Source organism: Scomber japonicus, chromosome 20 (genome assembly GCF_027409825.1).
Source record: "Scomber japonicus isolate fScoJap1 chromosome 20, fScoJap1.pri, whole genome shotgun sequence".
Lineage (NCBI taxonomy): Eukaryota > Metazoa > Chordata > Actinopteri > Scombriformes > Scombridae > Scomber > Scomber japonicus.
In genome coordinates this window covers 17,613,199-17,640,904 of record NC_070597.1, presented here as the reverse complement: position 1 = coordinate 17,640,904, position 27,706 = coordinate 17,613,199, and the positions used below count along the sequence as shown (strand labels likewise).

Here is a 27,706-nt window from a genome sequence, read left to right as displayed (position 1 = left end):
TTATCCCCTCCACCCTCTGCCATGCCCTTTCCTCCTCTCTTCCTCTCCTCACACTCCCTGAGAACCATATCAGCTCAAGATCTGGAGAAGAGTTGTATCTGATATTGAATGCTTTGCAGCGGGAGACTTTTGAGAAGTAATTGATATTTGAATGTGCATGTTTTTTTTCATTATCTGCACCATTTTGGGAAGTATTTTTGCAGACAAATCTGGCTTTAAATATTTCAGTATGAAAATGCATCAAAATGCAATCAATTTAAACCCCAAAGAACAGATTTTACCTGCTTTCTTACTCAATTTTGTAAGTAAATGCAGAAAAATGAAGGAGGGGGCAGCAACATTTGATAGAATGTTCCTTTAATTAGCTCCTGTGGTCACAGAAGTATCTCATCCACTTGCTGCAACAGCCAAAATGTCAGCTGCCATCGTTGCTCGTGACCTTCTAACCTCTAACTCTCACTGCCTATAGCTAACTAAAACACTAGACGCAGGCACAAGAAAGAAATAACTGACACTGATTGGTCTGAAGAGTACATGAAATTATTATTGATCAATAAGGAGACAGAGCTCACACAAAGCAAAGCATCTTTTTGTCTCACTATACAAAGTCAAACTAACCTCTGTCATAATGTTTTAAGACAAACATTCTATGATTGGTCAAACCTATCACCCACAGCCCATGGCAAATAGCCACGAACAAATACATTTGTATATATGCATACTTATTACCCAAAGTCATGTCACACAACGGTAACACATCCCCTGGACAGAGGAAATGGGACCTTCAACCATAAATGTCTATGCTCACTTAAACATACCCTTTCCAAGACCCCAAACCTTTACCTTATCTAAACACAGGTTAAGAACATGATGACCATCAGAACCTTTAATGTAGAATTCCTCAGTACACAGAGGCCCAATTTTGCCCTAAAAATGTCCCTGTGTATCACAACCGTATGTATGAACTGTAGTCATTTGTGCTGTGCAATTGTATGTTTACACAATAACAATAAACTAGATGCACCTTATCTGTATCCAAACATAGTGATCCAGTATAACATCCAAAAATAAACTGTCCAATGAAAAAATATATTTTGCTCATTTCTGCTTTTCATGCTCAATAATAGCATCACATAGGTGGACTACAACAATAGCACAGATAGAAATAGACTCATTTTAAGAGTCTTTGATCCATGTTTGTGTCTCTTCAAGCAGGTGCACGTTGTCAGAAGTACCTTTTTAAAATGCAGGTTTTGTGCACCCAGTTTTCCAATAAAGTTCATACACTGATTTATAATTGATCAAAACATTTGTTTCCCTTTCATCAGTTTGGATGTTAGATGCATTGACAGCGAAGCACAGTTGATGAAGAAATATAAAGGTAATCTGAGTTCTTTTTCATCAAATCAGCAGTTTTTTATTTGACTTTTCTAGACTTAGCTCCATCACAGGAGCAATAAAACATGCCTGTGCATCGGTTTCTATCAGGACTTTGAGCCATACATACAGTTCAAACAACTCTTATTTTCAAATGTTACGCTCGTCACAGATGGCACATCACTAATATAAAGGAAAATGTTATAATGCAGTATATATGGTAAAGTATGCTTCAAATCAATATACCCCAAAGGAACACCATGTCATTTGAGTCACGTTGTCTAGATAGCATCTCCACATTAACATAAAGTATTTATTAGGTCCACATGTCCCAAATGATAATGTTATTATGTGTTTTGGCTGCTCTGCCACACCTGATATAACGCACAGAACGCATTGGAAACGCTAAGACTTGCGCGCAGCCAAAAGTAAAGCGACACATTCTTGAACCTGCCCTATAGTTTTATATATCAGATTGTTCGTTTCCTTACACAACCGTTTCATGTGGATCTATATTCCCTTTATGAAAGAAAACTGGCCGTAACACATAAATAATTGCTGCCCCACCCTGACTCATCACAGCGTCCTGGAGCAACCTGCCCCTCCCGCCTTCCAATTACTTGAGAAGTCTGTTAATATGCTTCGATCGGACAGTGTTTACACTAACTCCCTCCATTCAAGGCTTGTGCGCTCCAAGAATAGTCGGTGTTTAAAACATCGGGCTGCAGGGAAGGAAGTGACATGCTACCTTCCACTCACTACACACACTTGGAGAGATTAGCGCGCAGGCAGCATTAATCTGGTTTCAGGACCACGGCCAGAGACTCGGTTTGGCCATGAATCCTGTCGAAAGTTGCCTCCAGCGGGCTGTCAACCTTACCGGACACCAAAGAGTGTAAAGAAGTTGTTGGACATTAAGGACTCGTAACAAAGTGGGACTGACAATGTTTGTTCGGTTGATCTTACATAAAGGCAGTTGAGGTAACAAATCGGTGGACAATCAGTGCCGCTCCTCACAGATTCCTCTGGACAGGACATTTCGGGTTAAGGAGTCTGCTGATCAAGTAAAATTAAATTGTTTTTCTTTTAATGTGTGAGTGAGAGACACGAGGCGCAGGGTGCAGAGGAGAAAGCTGTGCGCTCAATCGGGGGCGCGCAAAGACTGCACATTGGTCGGATCGTGGAGTCGTGAGGATGGAGATCCGGCCGGACAGGTTTAAGGCCGTTGCAGCCAAGACTCTCGGGAAAATATACGGGTATGTAACGTCCTCTCTGTAGCACACAACCAGAAAATGTCAAGACGCAGTGTAATTGCCCTCTCATGCCATCAAAGAAACTTTATGTGCAGTTTACGGGAGGTCAGTCGTTATAGTTACTGAAACATAAGTTTAATATAAGCATTTATCTACTTTTTTAAAAAAACAAACAAATGATTCTATTTAAGACGTCTAGTGGCCTGGATTAGTGTGGGGGTGGATGGCCTGGCACATCTGTCTCACATAAGAAACTGGCATACCTAATGTATCACTTAACATAGCATTACAGTCAGCTAATTATAAAGATGGATATACTTTCTCGGGGCGTTAAAGTGCTCTGAAACCTTAAATATGGTCACCAAAGTCTCTTTTACATAAAGTCATTGATGTGAATGTGAACTGTCCACCCTGCTTCTGATGAAAAAATAAACAGCTTTAATTAGAGGCACAAACTGTTCTATCAGTGTAAAATGAAGCGCTGGATCGATGGCTGGATTCATTTCTCCCAGGCTTTTCTGCAGCGTCGACACACTGTCAAACTACAGAGGCCTTGTTAGTTTCATAGCTGCTGGAGGTGTACATCAGAGCAATCAGGCTGCATGTTTTAGCCTACTTTATGCCACACACAAAGAATGTTGTTTTACGCACGCAGTATATTTATTCTGCCAATCTCACTGAGAGTAAGTGTGTGTTTAACAGAAAAATGGCCTGTGAGGTCGCTCTCAGGGGCCTGTTACTGTCACACCTGTTATTATGGGCCAGTAAGCTTAGAAAGACTCTCATCAACCCTCACTTTAGTAAATGCTCCAACTTTGTCCAAAGTAAGAAACGACTTTCCAATGTTGGATAAGCAGAGCAGCAGCACGTGTGTAATGATTGAACATGGATCGGGGTCGCTTTTGACCCATATGACACTTTTGCAAAGAATTCTTGTGTGAATCCTTATGACATTTCAAAGCTCCTATCGGTGATGAACTGCAGAAAAACTGCACGAGGCAACCTCCCCGCTGAGAAAAAGAGTGTGAAGTAGTCAGGAGTCTGGCCAGTGATGCATATCTAAGCGCAACAAGGTATTGATGGACTCCCTTTCTTTCCCTCGGGATTTGATGTAGCGTCTAAACACTTAAATCCTCTCCAGAAATAGCCTCTCCTTGTCCAAGCTGTCGGCCCACGTAAATCCCTGCAGTCCGTACACCTTGGCCACCTATCGCTCTCTCTCTCTCTCTCTCTCTCTCTCTCTCGCTCTCTCTCTCTCTCTCTCTCCCTCCCTTCATAAGTAGCCCGATAGCTCGTCATCGTGTCCCTTCCCCCATCGGGTCTCCTCACAGTCAGGATTAGGTCACCCGACCTACGACAGAGAGCCAACAGTGGCCTATAAGCTTTCATTTCCGTTAACCGCACGTGCTCTCAGGTGCTCCCTTGGTGCCTTGCTGTCGTGCGTAACGCGCACCGGGCCGCTCCTCTCCGCACGCAACGCTGCTTACCGGGCGCAAAGAGAGAAAAGCAGACAAACCGCATCGTTATGTGCTGTACTTTGTATGGAGGTGTCTCTTTTCCACATCGTTGACACAATATTCTCCTTCTATTATATTATCTTGTTACAATTATTCTTATTATAATATTATCTATTTTAAACTTGATTCTGATATATTTATTTAAATTAAGTGATCATACAATGAACATTGTACACTAACATGAATAAAACTGAAACAATTTCATTTATGTAAAACCAACTGACAGCTCTCTGTCATTCAGCCACTGAATATCAAATACAATATTGTACATTTCTCTGTTTATTTGCATCCTTCACCTGAATTAACTATTTTTTTCATCTAACATATCAGAGACAGAATAAATGATTGACACATGAGCAATAGAGCAAAAATATTGAACTTTTGTTACTGAGTTTTGTCTCTCTCAGCAGTGTTTCTCCAGAACAACATCCCTCCAACTCATTTCACTGTATTGATGCATCTACTGATGCCCATGACCTCCAAATTGTACACAGATAGTGTGGCGGCAGTGTTTGTGACACTCTACAGCTGATACATTTTGTGTTAGTACACTGAGTTCACTAGGTCCTGCTCAATGGTATCATCAGGAGCTTTTCACCCTTGCAAACAATTACAACAGTTATCTGACTCTCTTATCCCATCAATACCTTTGAGCTGTTGAACTGCCCCGACAATTGTCCTTGATGTATGAATTAAAGATGAACTTGGAGAGACAGAGCAACGTGGACGTGAGTTCATCTTTCTAGCATATGATTGAGATTCAACACTAAGATGTTTTCTAATTGGGTTAAATAACTTCACAGATGCACCCAGACCTTACCTTACTGGTGTGTCAAGATCGACAGGAAGAAGGTCAGGTAGCTTGTAAAGGATTACAACGGATTTTCCTTAATTCAGGGTCAGTCATGAAAAGTCACTGCAGCAGATACAGTATATGGTAGAAAAAGAATGTTAGACATTTGACACCGTTGACCTGAAATGAAAGAAAACTTCACATGGACATCCTCTGGACACCGGGAAATAAATTGGTGTTACAGAGGAAGGAAATGTTGTGAATTGTGTGTGAGACTATGCGTGAGTCGGGGGAGTTGACAGTAAAAGACTTGGGTTAAGAGATGAAGAGGAGACAGGAAGAATAAGAAGAGAGACTCACCCAGACAAAAATAGTCCAAGGGAGCCAGAGATATTAATAATTCAACATTGAGAATCATTAATACTTGATCAGTGTCGATGGCTGTTGGAATCCCTGCTTACAGTAACTAATATATTTGCATAACTGTTATTTCCCAGTCTGCTCACTGTTGGAGTATTTACAGCAGCTATCTGCTCTGGACAGGTTTGCTTGAGTATGTCTACAGTCACATGATACATAATGTTATTTCTTCATCTTCTTCATCCACATCAGTACATCTTTTCAAAATAGTGAGCTGCAATAATCGTAAGAAGATTCTCCTTAGTAGATATGTGCACAGGAAGAACAAAGTGAATAAGGCTTGTGTCACATCTACCAAGTCTTCTAAAAACAGTCAGTGAGCAGTTTTGTCTTGTCTGTGACAGGCTCACACACTCAGCCTCCTGTCAAAACATCACATTTTACAGAGTCCATTAGTTTGCACTGGGAACAGATTCTGAAATATAAAGTGTGTGAACCATCCAAACTCATAAAAACTGCGAACTCAGCACATATAACAAAAAATGAGACCTACTGCTTCCTACTTCTATGCACCTGGCACACATTTAATGTCATGGAAACAATATCTACAAATGGCCATAAAACTGACACCCAGTAAATTATTTTAAAGATTTTTTTGCCTTAACTGGACAATGGGCAGGAAACATGGGGAGCGAAAGATACATACATACAATAAATGTCCCTGGCTGGAATTGAACCAGAGGACATGGCATAGTAACTATGTATTTGGCTACTGGGGTGTCCCATACATTTTTTCATACTTGTATAGCAATTCTGTTTGTAATGGAGTCTTTCTTGTGTCAAGTGACCTGCAAGTTTGACTTTGGCTACAACTACACCACAATTGCCAAACTGCTCTGTCCTTGACCCACCTTAAAACACTGGCTTATGGCAGAGACAACATTTATTTGATAGTGTTTTTCATGAGGATTCAATTTGTTGTATGTATTGTATTCAATGTAAATGTGAGTAGGCGTACACAGCAGTGTGACTTCCAGTCTATACTTGCTCATCTAGGTACAGATTTTCATCCTATCCATGATGGATGTTTTGGTCTGCATGGTCAGCAAAGACCGGATGGACTTCTCAGCTCGGGCAGATTTCTCAGCTCCCTGTCCAGTACAACCAGTGGTCAAAAAATGTATCTTAAAATATGCACTCCCATCCCCCAGTCTGAGCTGTATTCGGGCACTGCACTGTCAGGTGCTATATTTTGGCTAAAAACTGATTTTACTGATTCTGACTGACTGAATTTTTACATATACTGTAGATGTGTAAATGTTAGTACTTGCAATAAATAAAGCTGTAATATAAAAGGTGATCTGTGCTACATCATCTGGACCTGCAGTGCTCTCAAGTCTGGTCTGAGAATCAGCATTGCACAAGTCATATTTAATACATGATCCACTGCATTCAGATACATATTTGATGCCTGTTAGACTGGAGGCTGGTAGAGGTCATGGTTTCTCAGCAAGCCATAAGAACATACTGTTTGTTAAAGACAGAATGAGAACAGGAGGTTTAACCTTTGTTGGGATGAAAAGAGGAGCATAGATGCGCCACAGTGAGAAAAGTTTCTGTTAACACTGTTGTCTTTTATTCAAACTGTATTTCTCCATGTCAACCTGTTATGTTAGGAGATGAATGCTGCAATATGAAAATATACCATAAATAAAACCCCTGAGCAGACAGGAAGTCAAGGTTATGTCAGCAGGCTCTACTGGAGGTAGGCTGACAGTTGACTCAGCAGACTGTCTCTTGTTAAGGTGCTGCAGTATTTACCAATGAAATTCACTGTGAGAAGATCGTTGAACATTTAGATCCATGCATTTTGTTTAAGCCGAGCTGTCAGTCTATGAGCCATTCAGAACAGGATCTGTTTTCACTTTGGCAATGGCAGATCACTGACTGACTTGTTTTTACAGGAAACCTGCAGTATACCTGCTAATACTGCATTTATATTTGGTTTATTTTCAGTTTAATTGCAAAGGTTGTTTCTGTGGCCAACTGTCTGGATTGGTAAAGTTTTGCTATTGTTTCAACAGATTGGTCCCCCATACGACCATGTCACACCATCACAAGACTACAGAGCTATACCTACATAGGGAGCAGGTCCTCATCCACAAAGGCTGTAATGTTGCATCCCAAATTTTCTACAGTAGCCCATAACAGACAAACCAAACATCAGCTCTAGAACGGTTCCTTTGCATTTTTTGCAAGTTTCACAGCCACTGTACATTCTCCTGTATGCTTAGAAGGTGAGTGAAGGGAGAAATATTCATTTGGTTGCAATCTGCAACCTCACCACCAGATGCCACTAAATATCACACACTGGTAATTAAAAAAGCATTCACTGGCAGCTTTGTGTTTGTATATTTTTGGTACATGACCAACCAAGTGACTGACTGGGATCTAAACAGTATTACATTTTAATTTCTTCATCTTTGGGTTTTGCATTCCTTTCTTCACAGAGCTCTTGAAAAGAAGCAGGAGAATGGCGAGACCATCGAGCTGTCGGCAGAGGGCCGGCCGGAGATGGTGGAGGAGAAGGAGATGCCTGTGGTGGACTGTACATGCTTCGGCCTGCCCAGACGCTACATCATCGCCATCCTCTCTGGCATTGGCTTCTGCATCTCCTTTGGCATCCGATGTAACCTCGGCGTGGCCATCGTCAGCATGGTCAACAGCCACACCATCTACAGAGACAACAAGGAGGTTATAGTGGTGAGTAGAGGTAGATGGTGGGGCAACAGTGGTCTAAGTTTGTATTACCTTTACTTTAGTGAAAGGTCTTTTCCTGTTGCAAAGCATGGTCTGTAAAAAATGTTTTTCCATGTTTGAAGTGTCAAATCTTTACTATTTTACCAATCTTGATGAGTTGATCAGTTTTTCAGTCACTTGTCTCCCTGTGTGTCCTTACAGAAAGCTCAGTTTGACTGGGATCCGGAGACAGTGGGAATGATCCACGGCTCCTTCTTCTGGGGATACATTGTAACTCAAATCCCAGGAGGGTTCATCTGTCAAAAGTTTGCAGCGAACAGGTTTGTTCCTCCCCTATTTATTGTATGCTAGTTATAATTACAGCTTCTTTTATGCACACTGATGTCTCTTTCTTTCTCAATTCCTCTTCCAGAGTGTTTGGCTTCGCTATAGTGGCCACGTCCTGCCTGAATATGCTGATCCCTTCAGCAGCGCGGATGCATTTTGGTTGTGTTATCATTGTCAGGATATTTCAAGGACTTGTGGAAGTGCGTGACCATTTTCTATTGCTTCCTCTTAAAAACAAGAAATGGGGAATAAGAAAGTTTTCTATGTGTATTTATGGTAATTTCCTCCTTTAACCCTTCAGGGAGTTTCATACCCAGCATGTCATGGTATTTGGGCAAAATGGGCACCCCCTCTTGAAAGAAGTCGCCTGGCTACGACAGCCTTTTGCGGTGTGTCTGTTATCACTGTCCACTATCTTTAAATAGTAAATATTTGTTGTCACTTATATATTTTGCTGCTTGTTTAATAAACCTACAACTTTTTTTGTCTTTTCTAGGCTCTTATGCAGGTGCTGTGATTGCCATGCCTTTAGCTGGAATCCTAGTCCAGTACTCAGGATGGTCATCTGTCTTCTATGTCTACGGTAAGTGACCTTTGACCTTATGGCTGGTGATGAACCAAATCAAATATGAAGCCTTTTCACTGGGCCTGCCTTCAAATTGAACTGTGGACTAAATTTCCATCTTAGTATGTTTTAAAAAGTTCAAGCATGATTTTCAGACATAACTATAACACAGGAAAACTGCACATAGTCTTTGTAGTGAATGTAATGTGATTGTTCCCTTTATAAACAGTACTAACGTGGTTTAATAAACTTTAAATACACCAGAATACTGACTAATTTCAATATTTGTGTGTTCACACCCATCACTATGCTCAACATACAGTGGTTTACTAGATGCTGATGCATACTGAAACTGCAAGGGCAAGAACGGAAAAGGCCAACACTATAAATATACAGAGAAAAAAATAGACCTATCACCCTTTATTTATGAATTTAATATTTAAACTGTCTGTATTGAGATAGCAGGTACAGTCAGGGTATCTCCTTTGCAGCTTGTTCTTTTTGACCTTTCTCACAGATTTGACACTTACATTGCTCTTTTTCTGCTCTCCGCCTGTCCACAAGGAACTTTTGGAATCATGTGGTACTGCTTTTGGATCCTGGTGTCTTATGAAAGTCCGGCAGCCCACCCTACCATCACTGATGAGGAGAGGAAATATATTGAGGAAAGCATTGGCGAAACGGCCCAGTTTACAGTAACGGTTAGTACAGTTTTCAGTATGACTCAGACACAGTTGAAAACAACACTGGCTCAAGTTAACAGTGCTAATGTAGAAAATGAATACTGCCCTCTCACTTACACTTCCTCAAGCAAATGTGAAAAGTTTGCAATATCACAGTGTAGGTGCTTATTCGGCAAAATGTTAGCAAGCAGGAGGTTGGCCTGGGCGTCAGTCTTTATCATGAGCTGAATCTGAAATGCCAATCATGACTTTACAAAATACAAGCACCACAAATAGATTCTGAAACTCAATATCAGTGGTAACCTCCACTCACTCATGTCCGCAGTCATGCATTCATCCATTCATCCATTCAAGCATTCGAGCATTCATGCAAAACAAATGAATTTACTCCACCCAATAATTTCTTCTTAGTTATCATAATGTGATGCTTTTAAAAAAAGAAGACTTGAAAAAGTTACATAAACAACTACAAAATTCATTATTAATTTGGTGTGATGTGCACAATCTTTTACTGTTACAGAAATTCAACACACCGTGGAGGGCCTTCTTTACCTCCATGCCTGTGTACGCCATTATCGTGGCTAACTTCTGCAGAAGCTGGACTTTCTACTTGCTTCTGATCAGCCAGCCTGCATACTTTGAAGAGGTGTTTGGTTTCGAGATAAGCAAGGTAACTGGGTGTGGGCTGTAATGGATTATGGGGGATGGGGGATGCAGTGTATATTGCTGCAAAGAAAAGTCATAGCTACAGAAAGACTGCTTTTTCAAATGTATTGTAATGGCCATCATCCATAAACAAAGGTCTCAAATCTGTGGCATAAAATACTTTTTGTCTCTCTCTTATCTAGGTTGGAATAGTTTCTGCACTTCCCCACCTTGTCATGACCATTATTGTGCCCATCGGAGGACAACTTGCTGACTATCTGCGCACCAACCACATAATGTCAACCACTAATGTCAGGAAACTTATGAACTGCGGAGGTAAGACAGAAAGTGAAAAGAAGCAAGGCAAACTTAGAATAACCAAAAGGAATAGTATGTACTATGATACAAAATAGGGGTTTGCAGACTTTTCTTAATATGATTTGGGTTTTTTTTTTGTTTTTTTTTTGAAGTACTAACTTTGTTTTAGAAACGTACTTGTTAATTCAGAGATTAACTTCAGTGTTTAGTCAGCTGTGGTGAGATGATGACTCACTGTAAGGCAGAAGCACTGTCTCTGCCTGGCTATTTTTGAACTACAGACAGAGATCAATAACTGAGCAAAATGGAGAAGCATGCAGAGTACATATCAGTTCCTGGAAAGCTGAGTCAGTGACAGAGACTGTTTATGACACTGCTCAGTCAACAGCATTTTATAAAAAAGGAAGAAAATAATTAACCTTAAATGATCTCTAGTTGATTTCAACATGCACCATGCATGAAGATCTAATAGATCAACACATTTAAAACCATTGCATTTGCATTTTGCTTTTGTGTGTCAGGGTTTGGTATGGAGGCAACCTTACTGCTGGTGGTGGGCTTCTCACATACGAAGGGTGTTGCCATTACATTCCTGGTCCTGGCTGTGGGTTTCTCTGGCTTTGCAATTTCAGGTGAAACCATAAGTTTGGTATAATTATTGTTTCATTCTTTAATCCCCTTTAACTTTTAACTTTTGGCCAAAATATTAAAGTACAATGTTTAAGGCCTGTGGATATATAATTATGTCTTATGATTTGTGTGCTAAAAAAAGTATTTGTATCCTTCATAAGGTTTCAATGTTAACCACCTGGACATTGCACCACGCTATGCTAGTATCCTCATGGGTATCTCCAATGGTGTGGGCACTTTGTCTGGGATGGTTTGTCCACTTATAGTTGGTGCTATGACAAAGCATAAGGTGAGAACTGATTCTGTTGTGTGCTTGTGTGTGTGAAGCCATTACACGTTAATTCATAATGTAAAAAGACTTATACTGACACATCTACTTGCAGTATATAAGGGTATTTATAAAGGGAGACACTTAACATGTAAGAGGTACAGATATTAATTTTTGACTTAGCGTAATGTGTTGACAGGAAGTCAACACATGCAGCCACAAGACATGTTGAACCTTAAGGTGTTTGAGCCTCAAGTGTTACTGACAAGAGCAAAACTATCCAGTTTTTAAGCATGTATATAGAAAACATAACATGTGCAAACTTCTCTATAATTGATTTGATTTAATGTGAGCATATCTTCATAACGGAAAAAAGATTATTGGTGCAAATGGAAAATAAAACACTATTTGTCCATATTGTTCACCTCTTCCTCTTTGACAGACACGAGAAGAGTGGCAGGGTGTGTTTCTGATCGCATCTCTCGTTCATTATGGAGGTGTCATATTCTATGGTGTGTATATTCCTCTCTTAATTATCTGCTTCAAATTAAGATGTTCATGTGTGCAGCAATCTGTGTGTTGCCCTTAATGCAGTCAAACTGAAAAACAATAGAAAAGCATCTTAAGTTCTGTAGATTTGTTTTCAGCTCTGCCATACGTCTGAATAAAATGAAAAAACTTGACATTGTGCTGTTTTTAATGCTTGCAGGCCTCTTTGCATCTGGAGAGAAGCAAGCCTGGGCTGAGCCGGAGCAGCTGAGCGATGAGAAATGTGGCATTATGGATGAGGATGAACTTGCAAATGAGACGGAGGAGCTGTATCGTACAAGCGGTGGGGGAGGGTATGGAGCCATGAACCAGGGAGCAGATCCCAACGGAGGTGGAGGAGGAGGCTGGGTCTCAGACTGGGACAAAACTGAGGAGTACGTACAACCAGCTGGAACCAATAATTACCTTTACGGAGGAGAAGAGGACCGAGAGTTGACATAAAACCAGCGGATCCTCTGCATGTTGCCTTTAGCGGGGCAGAAACAGTACATCACAGTGTGGATCTGATGGCACGAGGAACTCTAAAATGGGCTGGAAGTGTGGATTTAAAATCAAATGGGGAAAGGAACCATTTTCAGCAAGTCTGACTGTATTATAATAACTGAACTGCATTAAAAGAAACTGCCCAGTGGAGGTGAGAAGATTAGTCAATCTAAAATGTGTGTTTGTGTGTGATTGCAATTGTGTACCGTGTGTGACTGACAGTCTAAGTCAGAGTGTTTTAGGACTCATCAGCCTGTCTGTAATCTCTGCTGGAGAGGGGTGGTGTCTAGGCCTGGTGTGGCTTTCTTTAATGTTTATTCACTGTATTATTGTAGACATTTCTATGTTAACTGACAGGATTTGGATTTAATTTTGTATGCCTCTCATTTATATGGAAATCATTCAACATTTTAAATATACAGCCACACATTGGTCACAAGGAATCTCTGCTGTTGGGTGACGAGTTTTCTCCAATTTGTTTCAAAGAAGTTTCATAAAAAGGATTTTTCACAACCTGTGGAGGAGAGTGTACGCCAACAGGAAATCATGTAACACACAATGTTAAAAAAAAGCTTGTTTCTTAATAACAATGTTTTCTTTTGTCCTTAACTTTTAAGAAAAAGTATGTTACTTGTGCCAATACAGCAAAAATATTTTGCTCTGTAGTATTGGTTTGCTCATCCACTGAGATATTAATTGAACACCTGCAAATATGATTCACACAGATTTCTGTGAAGTCTAAATAGCCCACTCTGACATTTTTAGACACAGCATTTTCATTTCCTTGTGCAAGTATTTATGTACTAGGCCTCTAAACTGTCTGCCTACTGACATACTGGGGAGTAAAAATGCCTCACAAAGGAAAACAAGGAGAATAAAAATCCCCCATCAAATTAGTTTCTTAGTTTAAAACCATTTCTATAAGGTCTCTTTGAATTTGTTTTCTTCAAAATACACCATCTGTATGTTCTTTACGCTCTACATGCAATATATGCTTCATTAATATTATATGCTATTATGTTACTGTTTGGTTCAGGCAATTCATGCTCTTCAAGTGTTAACATATTCTATTTCAAGAAAAGCACTTTGCTGTCATCACACCAACCTAAACAAAAAAAAACCCATTGCATGCCAGTCTCACCTCTCTGTCATAGCAGCAAAGCACAAAACAGTACAGGGAACACTGAGCCGAGGCTGTTGTGTGCTGACAATTACTTGGCAACAGCAGGGTTTTTATAAAAACGAAACAAAAAATAAACATGCAAATGATATGAGACCGTCAGTCCTGCAGAGCACACAGTGTAGATCTCAGCCAGTCTTGTTTAAAGGTGGAATGACATTACCCTTTGCTTTCTTTTATAATGCAGCAAGCTGAAGATATGTTAACTGATCAGCACATTACAAAGCTGATAAAGGACAACAAACACTGTACATGAGCAATTTGCTTTATTTTTATTAGATGTTGTAAGGTATCTAGCTTATCCCAAAATAAAGATTTAAGATTAAACAAATAACCCTGTTAGGTCATGGGGTAGTATCTCTTTGACTGATACTGTTTCATTGAGTGGATTATATTGATAGGTTAAATATTAAATGTTAGGGTTTTTACTGTTTTTGTCATTTTTGTTTGTTTTTCAAAGTGATCTACAGTCTCTGTTGCTTTTCCCTCACTGTTAACTGTTTGTTCTGGGTTGCAAACTAAAACTGTATATGTAAAAATCATTTACATGTGAAAAATATTGTTGTATAATAAAATCTAGAGGTGATCATTCCTGTACAGTCATACTATTAGTCCTATTTTTATTTTTTATGTTTTGTATTAGTTGGTTCATACACTATCTTGCTATAAATCGGTGTTTACAGTTGGGTGTTACATTTTTTAACTTGTTTTTTCTATTACAGTGCCTGTTTTCTCTCGTTCGAAACAAAATTCCTCTGCTTCATGCTTGACTCGGGTGCTAGTGCTGTAGATCTTTAGATTCAGTGGTTTCATGTTACCCATAATGCTGTACTCCCCAGACAGCATATCGATCACTGAGTTGAAGTATGAGAGCTTGGAAATGAAGAGGAAAAATAGATTTTGGTGGCATTAGACTGAGGGACTCAGTTTTCCTCAGCCAGTAAGAAGCACTGAGGCTCAGGGATTCATCCTCACTGTCCTGCTCTGGCCTCTAAAATCAATGAGATTATCCTGCATCCATCTGCCAGTGAGAGCAAGAGAGAGAGAGAGGAAGTGAGGAGTAGAAAGATATTAATTGCCAAAGCCTAATAATACTGTAGTACTTCCTTCCTTGCAATATGTTTTTACCTTTGTATGCATGTAAAGTTACAAGAAACGCAGAGGCAAAGGACACAGAGAAATGACCGACGACATAAAGAAGAAGTGTGGCGCCAGTGAAACTAGTAAAAACAGTAATGGGCCAATATTAGCTTTCTATGAAAAGAAAATATATCTGGCAGTTCACATCAACCACTTATCAGACTGTCTCCTTGACTACATTTGCATAAAAACCTTTTACAAATGCTGCAATGAAAATGTACCTTCTGGATATTTTCCTTATTCAATTATGCATTTATTTTTCTAGACATATTTTTCATGTAACAGTGTAAATATACTGTATCTTTGAATAGAGTAGGAGCTGAGTTTTATTATTCAGGGTTTCAGTAAGGTGTTTTGGTGTCCCATGATGGTCTACGCTACGGTAAAAGCTAGTCCAGGGAATTGGATCACCACAGAAAATAGATGTAAATTTAGCTTTAGCTCAAAAATGAAGAGTAAAAATACAGAATAATATAATAAATTATCTGATATCCCTAAGTTGAGTTCATAAACACTTTTTTATTCTTCTACTATTACTACTATTTTTCCCAAAATCATGGCCTTCATAGTGCTATTCACACCAACAGTTTTGTCATTGATATCAGTTACAAAATTGCTGTTAATGAGGACAAGCCAAAGCTGAGGAGCTGCCCGCCAGACTTCATCAAATATGCTAAACTTGGCCAATGTTCACACATATCTCATTAAGTTAAACAGTAATACTCCATTTAAGACTGACCACTTCTTGCAGCACCTACAAAATACTATTTCTGAAGGTGAAATGCTAACTTAGCCCTGTTAGCTTGTCAGTTCTTCATACCTGAAACATATTCTCTTGTAAAAGTGAAAATTATGCTTTCAACATACTCCATTGAAGCATAAAGCCCACCTCTGTGTGGCTTGTCCAGATATACTATTCTATGAGACTGTTCGGTAGCCTCTCTCCTGTTTTTCAGTCACTATGTTCATTAACACTAGCCGTAAGCTGAAAGTGTTAGCTAAATTTAGGGTTGCCATTTTGTAACGTTTAATTACGTGACGCTATTAATCATGGTCCATTTTATGACCGCTTTCAGTTACATTCCTGTGGTTAATGTATCAACACTGGCACTTCTCTTGTTAGAAATGTCTTCTCTCTGTTACTAACTAGAGATGTTGTTGGACAGTGTAATGTGGAGTTATGGACTGACAGGTAAGTTGAAATGCTAGCTCGCAAACAAGGCCTCAAACAAACCCCTTCTTAATAAACTACTCTTTAAATTACATACCTACTTTGACTCACTCAGTACAAATTATGTGTGCATAATTGGAGGTTTCTGCTTTTTCTTGTAGTTGAAAGGACCAGTGTGTAAGGTTTAGTAGAATCAAAGTTGCAGATTGTGACTTCACCATCCTAGCAAAAAAATTGGCGCCCCTCATCACCTTCCCCTTCCTAGTGTGAGTTACTCAAGAGAAACCAAAAAATCCAAATATCAAACCTATCAGCCAGAACACAAACATTTCCTGACATTGTAAGCCTTGGCCTATCTTTCACAAACGATCTCTTCCTTCTTGGATATCAAGTCTGCCATAACCAATGGCTGGTTTCCTGTCTCAGGGTGCCTCACCCAAACCATACTGTTTCACACTCTAATTCTGGGTTCACGAGATCGAGACAAGACAAGATTTTAACTATATTTTTAAGAAAACTTAAATGAGGAAATAAATGACAAAAATTCACAAAATGGAAATTGAATTGAAATGTTTTAACTAATCATCTTGTAATGAATCACTTCAGTTCTACTTTCTAAATATATAATGATCATATGCAGTACGCAGCACTGTAAAAGGTTTCCCCATATAGGTATTTTATAGATTTTGGTAATTATGGAAATAATAACCATGAATACAAAAGTTAGATACAATCACAAATACAAAAAGTTAATTATAAAGAGTAGAAACAATTATAATATATAAATATAAATTAAATAAATAATCTAATTATCACAAATTATAACATATTGCTAATAAAAAACACAGAAATAGAAGTTAATTGTACAAATCCTGTATCACATAAATACACAAGTAGAACAAAATATAAATTGTGTTATAATTTGGTAGTGTGACTCATTTTACTTTTTGCATCAAGGCTTCCATAGCTGCACTAGATTCCTCCGCTCCTCCTACTTCAGGTTCTCAGTGTAGAGACCTGCAGTTATCCTGCTCCTGTTCCTCTTCTCCCCTCCTACTTCAGATCTTCTCAGCAGGTAAAAGCTGCAACAAGGTTAATGATCCACACGTGACATTATAAAAAGAAGGCATGAAGTGCAAATGATTAATTTTAGCTTCGCGAGACAATATTCACTTCGATTGTATTTTAAGATAACAAAAACACAAAGATTCATATTTTCAGGTGATTATATACTAATTAAAACATAGTTATGAATATTATCCAATCTCTGCCATTAGATTCCTCTAAATTTTAAATACTGATCATCAACAATTTCAAGTAAAATATTGGCATGTACAGGTGCTTGGGGAGGGATCATATGTAAGTACCTTAGTAAAGGGCCATTTTCCAAACCATAAACTTTAAATCAGTGCAAACCACAGCAGTGAACACTGCTTTGCATGCTGATGAATATGTTACCCTTGATGGGGGTTTTTTCTACTAAACTATGTCTCATTTCAGAGTTTCAAAGGACAGGAAGTATCTTTGAGGGATGGAAGAGATGAAGAGATGGAAGAGAAGCAATGGGCAAGTTCCTGTTCATGTCAGCTATGCCCTACAGGTTGAACTGTCTGCTCTAGATTCTGAATAGACACACAGCTGAATTTGACTTCGATGCTTCACTCACACTCGGTGTTGTATTGACTTTACACCACCTTTTGAAAAGTTGTCATGAGATCATGTGGGAGAAAACCCTTCCAGATGTCCTCAGGTCTTCACCACAATGCTCAACTCTATAGAAATTTGAAATAGTTTGATATAGGCATAGTTTTACTGTATATTCAAAAACAGAATACAAGTAAACCAAGCTGGTCCATTGAGCAAATAAAAACAGACTTCATGAAGAACATTCATTTATACTTCATACCCCTCCTACTGTGTTGACAAATGGTGCTTTCCCACTACACAGTTCCAGCACGACTCGCCTCGCCTCGGCTCTGTTTTTTTTTGCGTTTCCACTAGGGATAGTACCAGTGACGGACTGGGATAAAAAAACGGCCCTGGCATTTGCACCCACAAGCGGCCCAACTCGCAGATGCAGACCCAACGCACGGAAAGAGAAGCATTTTTGATAGCCCCAATGATGGTGCAGATAAACTCCTATACTTTCAACAACTGCATAAGAAAATTGTCATATCAATGCACAAATAAACCATTATGAATAGATTGTTAGAGCCAGCCGCTCCATAATAAAAACATTTGTCTTACCGTCATGCAGTTAACAAATGGGAAGGAGCCTGCTCTTTTCCGCAACAAAAAAATTAATCCAATTTGGCGCATTTTTCACCCTCAAACAGCAGCGCTTTCTTGATCTTGTCTCTCTTTTTCTCCGCTCTCCCTTTCTGTCGCTTAGTGCCTCTATTCATTTTTTCTAACCAGTTAATCGTATAATCACCACCACAACCAATCTACTGAATGACTTGACCACCATTAGTCCAACTTCCAACACACAAATGCGCAGACGCGATTTACTACACTTTTTTTACTTTTTTACGCGATTTACTACACTGCCATGGAATTCCCAGAAGGCATTGCTTCATTTTAATTTTCTCAAACAATCAAATACAAAATACCAGTAGATTTGTTTTATTTCAAACCATGAACATTTTTTAAAATCATAACAAGAAATTTCCCTTCAAAAGTAAAGCAGGCTGATGTAAAACTTGAAATACACCATGACTATGATGTATACAGGTATGTGTGGTATAAATACCAATCATGTCAACAGTGTCAACTACTGCATGCAAAATCATAAGAGATATGAAACCTGGAAGCGCGTTGGGAAGTTGTTCAGCATACAAGAGAGAGTGGGCCGCGTCAGTGCCACTAGGGGCCGCTGTGATCTATTTAGCGTGCTCGGCCGGTCTAGACCTCTGCGTGGCCGTTCTGGCATCTGCCTAATTGCCAGACCGCCCAGTCCGTCCCTGCACCGGCCCAAATAGTACGTCGGCCCACCGGGCATTTGCCCGGTATGCCAGATTACCAGTCCGTGCCTGGATAGTACCTGGTACCTGGTACTTTTTTAGTACCTGCTCTGCTGAGGTTCCAAGCAAGCCGAGCCGATACTAAATGTGATGTCGACAGACTGCCGGCCACTGATTGGTCAGAGGAGTTGTCGCTGGAAGAGTCATGAGCCGTCCCACACAAGAATCAAACCCAGCATTTTTAAATACCTGCAACAGCCGAGGCGTGTCGAGTCGTGCTGGAACTGTGTAGTGGAAAAGCACCAAAACAATTACCCACACCCATCGCTCTATCTTTCTTGACTTATCTTGTGTCCTCGAATACTTTCCACAGTTTTTTGGCTGGTTTCTGTCAAGACACCACAAAACTAAACAAAATGTTAACCTCAAACTCTTGATGTTCTGCATTCCTCAGTTATCCTAGGAGTAAAATTAGCCTTTATTATATCCCTTATGAGAAACTTGTCTTGTGTATTTAAGGAAAGCACAGGTGGGGCCACAGCACACAAATAGATGCACAATTGTCCAATACAATGTACAATCAAACCACTCACACACACAGGTCCACATACACAAAAGCTGTACACTAAAATGTTGCACATATATCCCTTCATTAGGTATGTGCACATTCTTAAGCTAAAGCATAGTGTAACACATAGTAAACATCTGCCTATATCATTTAGTTTCACACACCATTATATTTTGAAACACATCTAAAGGTACAAAAAGTTAATGCTCAACCTTGACTGTTTGTCCACTTTCACTCTCTTATTCAAGACTAAAATAGGAGAATAATGTTTTTACAGAAAATGTAAAGTAATTTTCATAGTAAATAATGAGATGACACTTCATAAATACTATATTGATAATATATGAACAGATGAAATATTTTCCACAATCAGTTTTAGCAACTCCACAAAGCATTAAGAGAGCTAACATTTCTGTAATGAATAATTATCCTCAAACTTTAAATGTCATTATTTAGTTGAATATAGAAATGTGTCCCTGCGGTGTAACATAGTATATATTTTGTGATCAAGTGATGGCACTAATACAAACACAGGAAACAAATTTAAAATAGCTTTATTTCAGCAGATAAATCAAGAATGACATCAGCCTCTGTTTTTAAGTAGCACATTTGTGCTGCAAATTAAACAGTGTGTCTATATATTCATCTCTTATTATTAGCATACACACTGAAATACAAAGTGCTTCTACATGCAAGTGCAAAAATACAATACATACAATACATTATCACATAATTTCATGTATAAACCATAATGGAGCATGAAACATCAAAATAAAACAAAAAATGTTTATAAGGCAGTATGTTTTAATACACAAAAATTAAACCATGAGACTATTCACCTTCTGTGCATAATTATACTATACAACTCAGTGAGCTGACTTAACAAAAAACATTTTATTTTTGCTGGAAAAAATAGTAATAATAATAGTTTGATCAAGCACTCAATCTACGCTACACATTGGAAAAAGAAAGAAAACATAAGTAATTATCATAAAAAACACTCAATCTGATTGTATAGTTTGAATATATATGCATGATGTATGTATTTTATGAAGAAAATGAGTTTACAGCATTGGTGCTAAGAAGATTAGTTTGTTCTTATACAGTTATCAAATACAAATCACCCTGAGTTGATTCAAACCATTCAAATCATTGTTCAAAGTTATTCTGCAGTTCATTTTTTTTTTCAAAGCTAAGCAATTGCAACACCATTTAAATTCATAGCAGTATGTACAACAGTAAGTGAATGCACCACTTTTCAAATACACTCAATTTTGGACATCAGTGAGTGAATGCCTCACCACCTGTTGTTTGTTCTGTGCAGATTCTGACTGTATTCAGTTCAGTAGTAGGCTACATTTAGTTTGTAATCACATTATGAGTGTATCTGTACATTTTGTCCGTATTTTAATAAGGTTTAAACCTGGAAGTGCTGTACTGTATATGATGGCTGAACTGATAACTGAGGGGAACTCCACTGCTAACAGCTGTGGTATGGATTCAGTCAGTGACAAAGGTGGTTCAGTTTGAAGATGCTGTGTAAGTGTACATGCTTACTTTCCACATTGGCTACATTTACAATTTTTTAAAAAACTTTTGGTCCCACAAAATGTTCTCGTAATTTGTGATCAATATTGGCCATTATTGACATTTGACAGGATGTAATTAATAAGTAGAATGCTTTTCCTGAGTTTTGGTTAGGTCAAAACTTTCTCCCTTTTATTTACATGACTCATTTCACAACCTCACTTAAATTCTCGTTTTAGTCTGACATAGTTCCTCTTTTAGATCTGTATTCATGAATTTGTCACCAAAAGTTACATACATTTCCAACCCAGCACTAACATGTATGTTACAGTTTTGTTTAATTATATAGTTTGAATTTTTGGATCGAGACCAAGACATCATTTGATTTTGCTGGTTTACTGGAAATGATTTTCCCCCCAAATATTTAAGCTTTTAAGACTCATCTGTACTTTCATAGCTTAGGTTGTTTTGCTCCTCTGCCTCTATCTTGTTCTTTTCCTTCACTATCTCATTATCTGTATCTTTTCCTGTTGTTCATATTACCCCTCTCCTCCAGCAGCGCCCCCTATAGTCTGGTCATCCCCTTTCATTCCCTCTTTCTTCAATGCTTCTCCTTCTCCTGCTGCCCCCTCCTTCCCCAGAGTGTGGTATACACCCTCTTGCTTTCCAGCTTTCTTCAACGCTTCGTACCCCCCTTCTCCTCCTCCTGATGGCCCTTCTGCCCCCAGAGTGTGGTATACACCCTCTTGCTTTCCAGCTTTCTTCAACGCTTCGTACCCCCCTTCTCCTCCTCCTGATGGCCCTTCTGCCCCCAGAGTGTGGTATACACCCTCTTGCTTTCCAGCTTTCTTCAACGCTTCATACCCCCCTTCTCCTCCTCCTGATGGCCCTTCTGCCCCCAGAGTGTGATATACACCCTCTTGCTTTCCAGCTTTATTCAATGCTTCGTACCCCCCTTCTCCTCCTCCTGATGACCCCTCTGCCCCCAATGTGTGGTATACCCCATCTTTCATTTGCTCCTTATTCAGTACATCATATTCGCCCTCTTTTTTCTTTCCGCCCTGTGCTTCTGTGTTAAGGGTGTCATACTCGCCCTCCTTAGCACCAGCCCGCTTTAGCTCTTCATATTTGTCATCACCTTCGCCTCGTTGCTTCATCTGCACATCCTCGTAAATTGCTCCTAAAAGAAATATAGGTAATATGTGATGCACTGTGTAAAAAGTGGCCTTTGGAGGATAAAAAAAGCAGAAAACAACAAGTAGTTACTCACCATCAATATTTCTCATCCTACGTTTGTTACAGCGCCACATCACAACTCCAATCAGGGCCATGGCAATCCCAACCACAATCAAAATCACAATCAAAGTCCCACTCATGGAGGACCCCTCAGGCGTATCTGAAATTGAGACAGTGCATACATCAAATACCAGGACTGTGTCAATTCCCCCAAGTCATATGAAATAAATTCCCGTTAACAGCATTTGTTGGTGTAAAAGAGATCTGGCAATTTTGGTGTATGGTTACAACTAACAGAGAACTACCAGATCAATAATCTGTGTCGCATTGATGATAGAAACATACTTAAAGGGGTACTCCAGAGATTTAGTATTGTACTTCCAAAAAGTTGTGTGGGGGGGGGGTTCACAAGAGCATAAAACAAGCAGTAAAAAATGCAGCAGATACAGAGCCATCTTGATTTTTAGTCCCTAGTGTGGGTGATGATCCAAAAACACTGAATCCTACAATTCTCATAATTCAACATGAGATAGAGCAACATCAGGGTTACTTTTTCAGACTGTGAAAGCTCCTCCTAGTTTCACAAAAGATATTATACAATAAGCCTCATGGTGAGTTCACTGATCTTGGTGTCAAAACAATGTCAAAAGTTCAACAGCAATAACAGAAGCAGGAACTCACAGATGTAGGTTTTACTGTGTGCAGTCCTCATGTACTCCATTACAGCTCTACATGCATAAGAACCGCTCCCTTCCATGGATTCCATACGTTCCCATGTCTGACCTGTCTTCTTGTAATAGCGATAGGACATGGTCGAGTCACTGTCACAATCCGGGCAAGAACATGAGTCGCCGACCATAACTGCCCTGATAGGAGGTTCTGAAATAGAATAAATGAAGAGACAGACTTTGAAACATATCCATTGTCTTTGCTCTGCCTCCTCAAAGGCATATCCGAATTCTGGACAGTGTTGGTTAGGTGTGCATACCATGTACAAATACATCTTGCATGTCAGAGACTACATGGTCTTGTGGCCCGCCAGTGTTCCCCACATATGTGAAGGTGGCATCACACTTATATTTCCCCTCTGTTGATTGTGTCGCAGGGCTGTAGTCAAGGGGAGAACCCCCCTTTTTGTTTTCAATTTCAACGCTTTCCTTGTAGAAAGTAACTTGCTCAATTCTATCTGTGCCCCAGACAAGGCACTTCAGCCTCAGATTCTCCCCAGTTATAGCAGGGTGGGGATACATTTCCAGCGATATCGCCTTCCCTGGAAGAAACACATGCTGACTGGATTAGATTTTAACTTTTTCAATTTAAACAACTAATAACAACTAGTGACATTTGTAAGGCTAAGATACAGTGGAGTTATAACTCTTACTCAATGGTTATTTCTAATGAGTGCAACCAGTGATGCATGTGAAAGTAAATACAAATACAGAGCATTAAATTAACAATAGGCCTACCTGTAGTCCTTATTACTTGTTGGTTACTCCTGCTTTGTTGACTTTTATCAGTACACCAGAAAATGGTCTCAGGCACGTCAAGTCTGTTGGGTTGAAAGGATATGGTCTTATCGCCGTCCTTTAGCTTCAGCTTAATCCTCTTCTTCACCTTCTGACCCCTGCTGACCCAGCATAACCATCCTTCCAGACCATCCTCATGGTCCAGCTGGAGGACAACTGAACTTCCAGTCCGCATCACTGGATGGCCTGTCTTGACGGTGAGGGAAGCCCTGGGCTCGTAGTCTAGATGGTAAGCCACAAGGGAGCGTACAAGAAGAAGTGAGAGGAAAGATTAACAAGAGGAAAATCACTCTCATATAAAGAGGTGTAAGTTATATGTACATATATTATGTATGACTTTAAATCTTTAGGATTAAATAGTTTGTGTGGTGTATTTACTCAGGACATTGATGGGTAATTTGTCGCTCTTTTGCCCATTGCTCTCACATTGGTAAGAGCCTGAGTGTGCAGGGGTTGCAACTGCAATCTTCCAGGTATTGTTTGTCTGCTTTTCTTCTACGTTGTTCTTGTACCATTTCACTGTGGTCCCACTTGATACATTACAGTGCAAATACAATAAATCCCCAACAAAGATATGCGTGTGCGGAGGTGTTATAAACGCTAAGGAGGGAGAGAGACAAAGAAAGAGAAGAGATACAGTTAAGTATTTGTGTATGTATTCTAAGAGCTGACAGTTTGTGTCATTGCTACAGTGTAAGAAACCACAAAGAGATGTTGTACATTTCTACTACCTATTGACATATCACATTGCTGAGAAGTGATAGATGGAAAGCATTTCAGCTCTGACACCTTTTGCACATGTGTGAACACTATGATTACCTTGTGGCTGGCCCTGACATCGTGCCAAGTGCAGGAAGACTGTAAAAAATAATTAAACAGCATTAATTTTTAAATATGCACTAATTCTTTCACCATATAACACTGCATGATACATCAGACTCTCCCCTAAGGGGCTTCTTGAACATTAAGTGAAACAAATGAACAGTCATTTACTAGCTCTGCTATAGTCATTTTAGTGGGGTAACCTTGGACTTGTGACTCAGTGACTTGTGACTCAAACACTGTGCCCAGAACTGTAACTTTTTTTGTCTTGAATTTCCAGTCCAGAAATGTAAGTTTCTGTTGGTGTCTATGATTTTCTCTCTTCAGACACAACTGCTGTGACAGGGCTACAGGATGGAGTGTTGGTATAAGAATGGGTTAACTCTTTAATGTATTGACAGGATTATTTCATTACATTATAATCATTTTTTCAGATGTGACCTACAAGTTAATAAGTGAACAACAGCGGCATATACTGTATGATCTGATCTGCTTGTTCCTCCTCTCTCATCGTTCTTGTCTTTTGTCATTCAAACATTCTTCCCACTTATTTTCTTTAATAATTATCATGTAAACAGCATATAATATACATTTAATAAATATAAATTTAGCAGTGTAATCTTAATTTTACAACTGTCAATTCACAATATATATATATATATATATATATATATATATATATATATATATATATATATATATGGTACTTTATCTAGCTTTACTCAAACCATTGCTCTGCAGGTATAACGTCTGACATGCCATGCCGTTACACCTGCATCAGATTTGTTGTTTTTGGGTTCATTATCATTATGATGATAATTGCACAAAATCTTCAGTATGATTTACATAACCATTAAAAATATCTATCATACGCCACATCTTTTGTCTTTTTTGTAAATGTCTTTTGTCGCTTTCTACAATTTAGTTTGGATGTTTTACACAGTATATTTGTTATACTTAATATTATACTGATGCAATGCATGTTGTTAACATTTTGAATTCACCTCAATATGATTCATAATCTGCAGGCGCTGTGTAAGCCTCCAGCGAATCAATGGCAGTCTACTTTCTACAGATTAGTGAAAACATCTGGTAAAAGTTTTTATTGGTCATGAGTTTGCATGATGACTGCAGAAAAACCATAAAGTCATCACATTTAAAAATGTTAAATTACAGAGTGCCAAAAAATCATACAAATTTTAATATTTCAGATAAATATTTCCATATTATCTCATATCACAGCTATTCAGTACTTATTATTATGAAGACCTGCAATTCTGCATTCTAATTTATTGTAATTTGCCAGTTTTGTGTCACTTTTTATATGTTATTGTCATTTTTTTCTTGACTATAGTTGCTACAGAAACGCAACCGTTTCCATTGCGGGATCAATAAAAGTACCGTAAAAAAAAAAACCTTTAATGCGATTTTTTTTTCTTTGAAAAGTGGGGTGCGTCTTATATACACCATTAAGTTACAGGGAGCAGTTGGATCTGTATATGATTATAGGTATGTAAAAGGCCGTCCACAATAAGAACAATAACTATAACTATAAACATAACGATGTGATGTGAGCATCCACACTTATGAACTGTAACGTCCTGTAAACAGCGGTGTCCCGCACGGGCTGCGCGCTCCGCGCTCCAGCTGTGTCTGCAGCTGATGAAAATAGGCTATTGATGACTCGTTACAGCTGTATGTTGTACGGAAAAAGTAAAAAGAAAACCAGTCAGGATCACAGGCGGGTGCTGATTCAGCGTGTTCAGAAGTATTTCGGTACATTAGTTGCTGTGACGTTTCAGTATTACCGACCAAACTGATGTTGAAGCGCTATGTATGCGCACAGATGAGCAGCTTTTATTGAGGTGTGGCACACACACACACACACACACACACACACACACACAGTATGAGCACAGATCTGATGGCTCAAAGATTCACTAACTTCGTTGTTTTTCCACTGGTTGGAAAAGTAGACGATGCTTTGTTTGACACAGAGTCCGGGGACAGTGAGCTTGGTGAGCCTCTCAGCGACTCGGGTGCAATATTTGCGCACAGTGACATCTCTGATAAAGAGATTTGAGGACTTCAGTGAGTATACAGCTACACACTATATTAAATATGTAAAGTTACGGTGTTCATTTAAAATGTTTAATTGAAACTCATAGCTTTTTTCCAAGCATGGGACCCCCCTAAAATAGACTGTGTCTTATACACTGGTGCGATTTATACACCGGTTTTTACGGTATCTTGGTATTTGTATAAATCAAAATTAGTTAGTATTTTTCTCTTGTATTTGTCCATCATGTTATATCCTATTTTACCTAGTTAGACAGAAAGATGATAAGAGACAAACATGTGAATAGATTGTTTGTTTGAATAGCAAGTCCATAGATTGCCCCTCCACCTAAGGCTATGCTCTTGGCCTCTGTACACATTTTTACACTACAAAATGTAAAATGTAATGTTATGTTGCATAATTGCATAAAACACCTATTTAAAAGTCATATATAATATTTGATTAGGATAGGATTAGGAATATAATGATTAGGAAAACAATGACAATCACAAAAAAACCTTTAACCCCAGCAGATTCAGGCTCATGATTTATAGAGATCTTCTTACCTGCTAGAAGCAGCAGATGCTTTCCTCCACCCATTGCCTTGCCGAAGTTACACAGACCAGAGACACGGCACAGTAACTGAAGAGGTGAGAAGTGACCACACTATTACCAACTGTTTTGGTAGTCTGTCATGGTTGAGGAAGTTGCTGTTGGGAGTGGGGGGGGGGGTCTGTGGTTAAGAGACATGAGAATAGATTGTTAGTTTGGTGAAGTGTCAAAGTATACTTCCCCTCTTCATTAACATTTATCCTTTTTGTGTTTTTCGAAGAAGATACCAAAAAACCATTTGAACAGAACTAAAGTTGCATGTTTCAAACTGAGAATCAGAAACGGATGACTGATCAACTAGAGAACTGACAATGCAGTATGCAATCTTAAGGAGCCTTGGACAAAACTTACAATACAAGGGACACATTTTGGTT

The 27,706-nt window shown here is 39.0% G+C and overlaps 2 protein-coding genes across 2 annotated transcripts; one reads left to right on the top strand and one right to left on the bottom strand.

Moving 5' to 3' along the window:
* The first annotated feature begins 2,571 nt into the window (after positions 1-2,571).
* LOC128381308 (vesicular glutamate transporter 1-like) lies at positions 2,572-12,581 on the top strand. The gene is made up of 13 exons (XM_053341295.1): positions 2,572-2,633; positions 7,811-8,063; positions 8,262-8,380; positions 8,473-8,587; positions 8,689-8,776; positions 8,884-8,970; positions 9,517-9,653; positions 10,156-10,305; positions 10,484-10,616; positions 11,120-11,230; positions 11,390-11,517; positions 11,939-12,008; positions 12,206-12,581. Exons 1-13 carry the CDS (start codon positions 2,572-2,574, stop codon positions 12,484-12,486), a joined length of 1,734 nt encoding a protein of 577 aa, XP_053197270.1. The 3' UTR covers positions 12,487-12,581.
* A 9,035-nt stretch (positions 12,582-21,616) lies between these two features.
* LOC128381153 (uncharacterized) lies at positions 21,617-27,389 on the bottom strand. The gene is made up of 8 exons (XM_053341104.1): positions 27,287-27,389; positions 24,659-24,697; positions 24,218-24,439; positions 23,780-24,061; positions 23,302-23,583; positions 22,995-23,192; positions 22,348-22,473; positions 21,617-22,257 (listed from the first exon to the last, which is right to left on the bottom strand). Exons 1-8 carry the CDS (start codon positions 27,318-27,320, stop codon positions 21,617-21,619), a joined length of 1,824 nt encoding a protein of 607 aa, XP_053197079.1. The 5' UTR covers positions 27,321-27,389.
* Between the last annotated feature and the right edge of the window lie 317 nt (positions 27,390-27,706).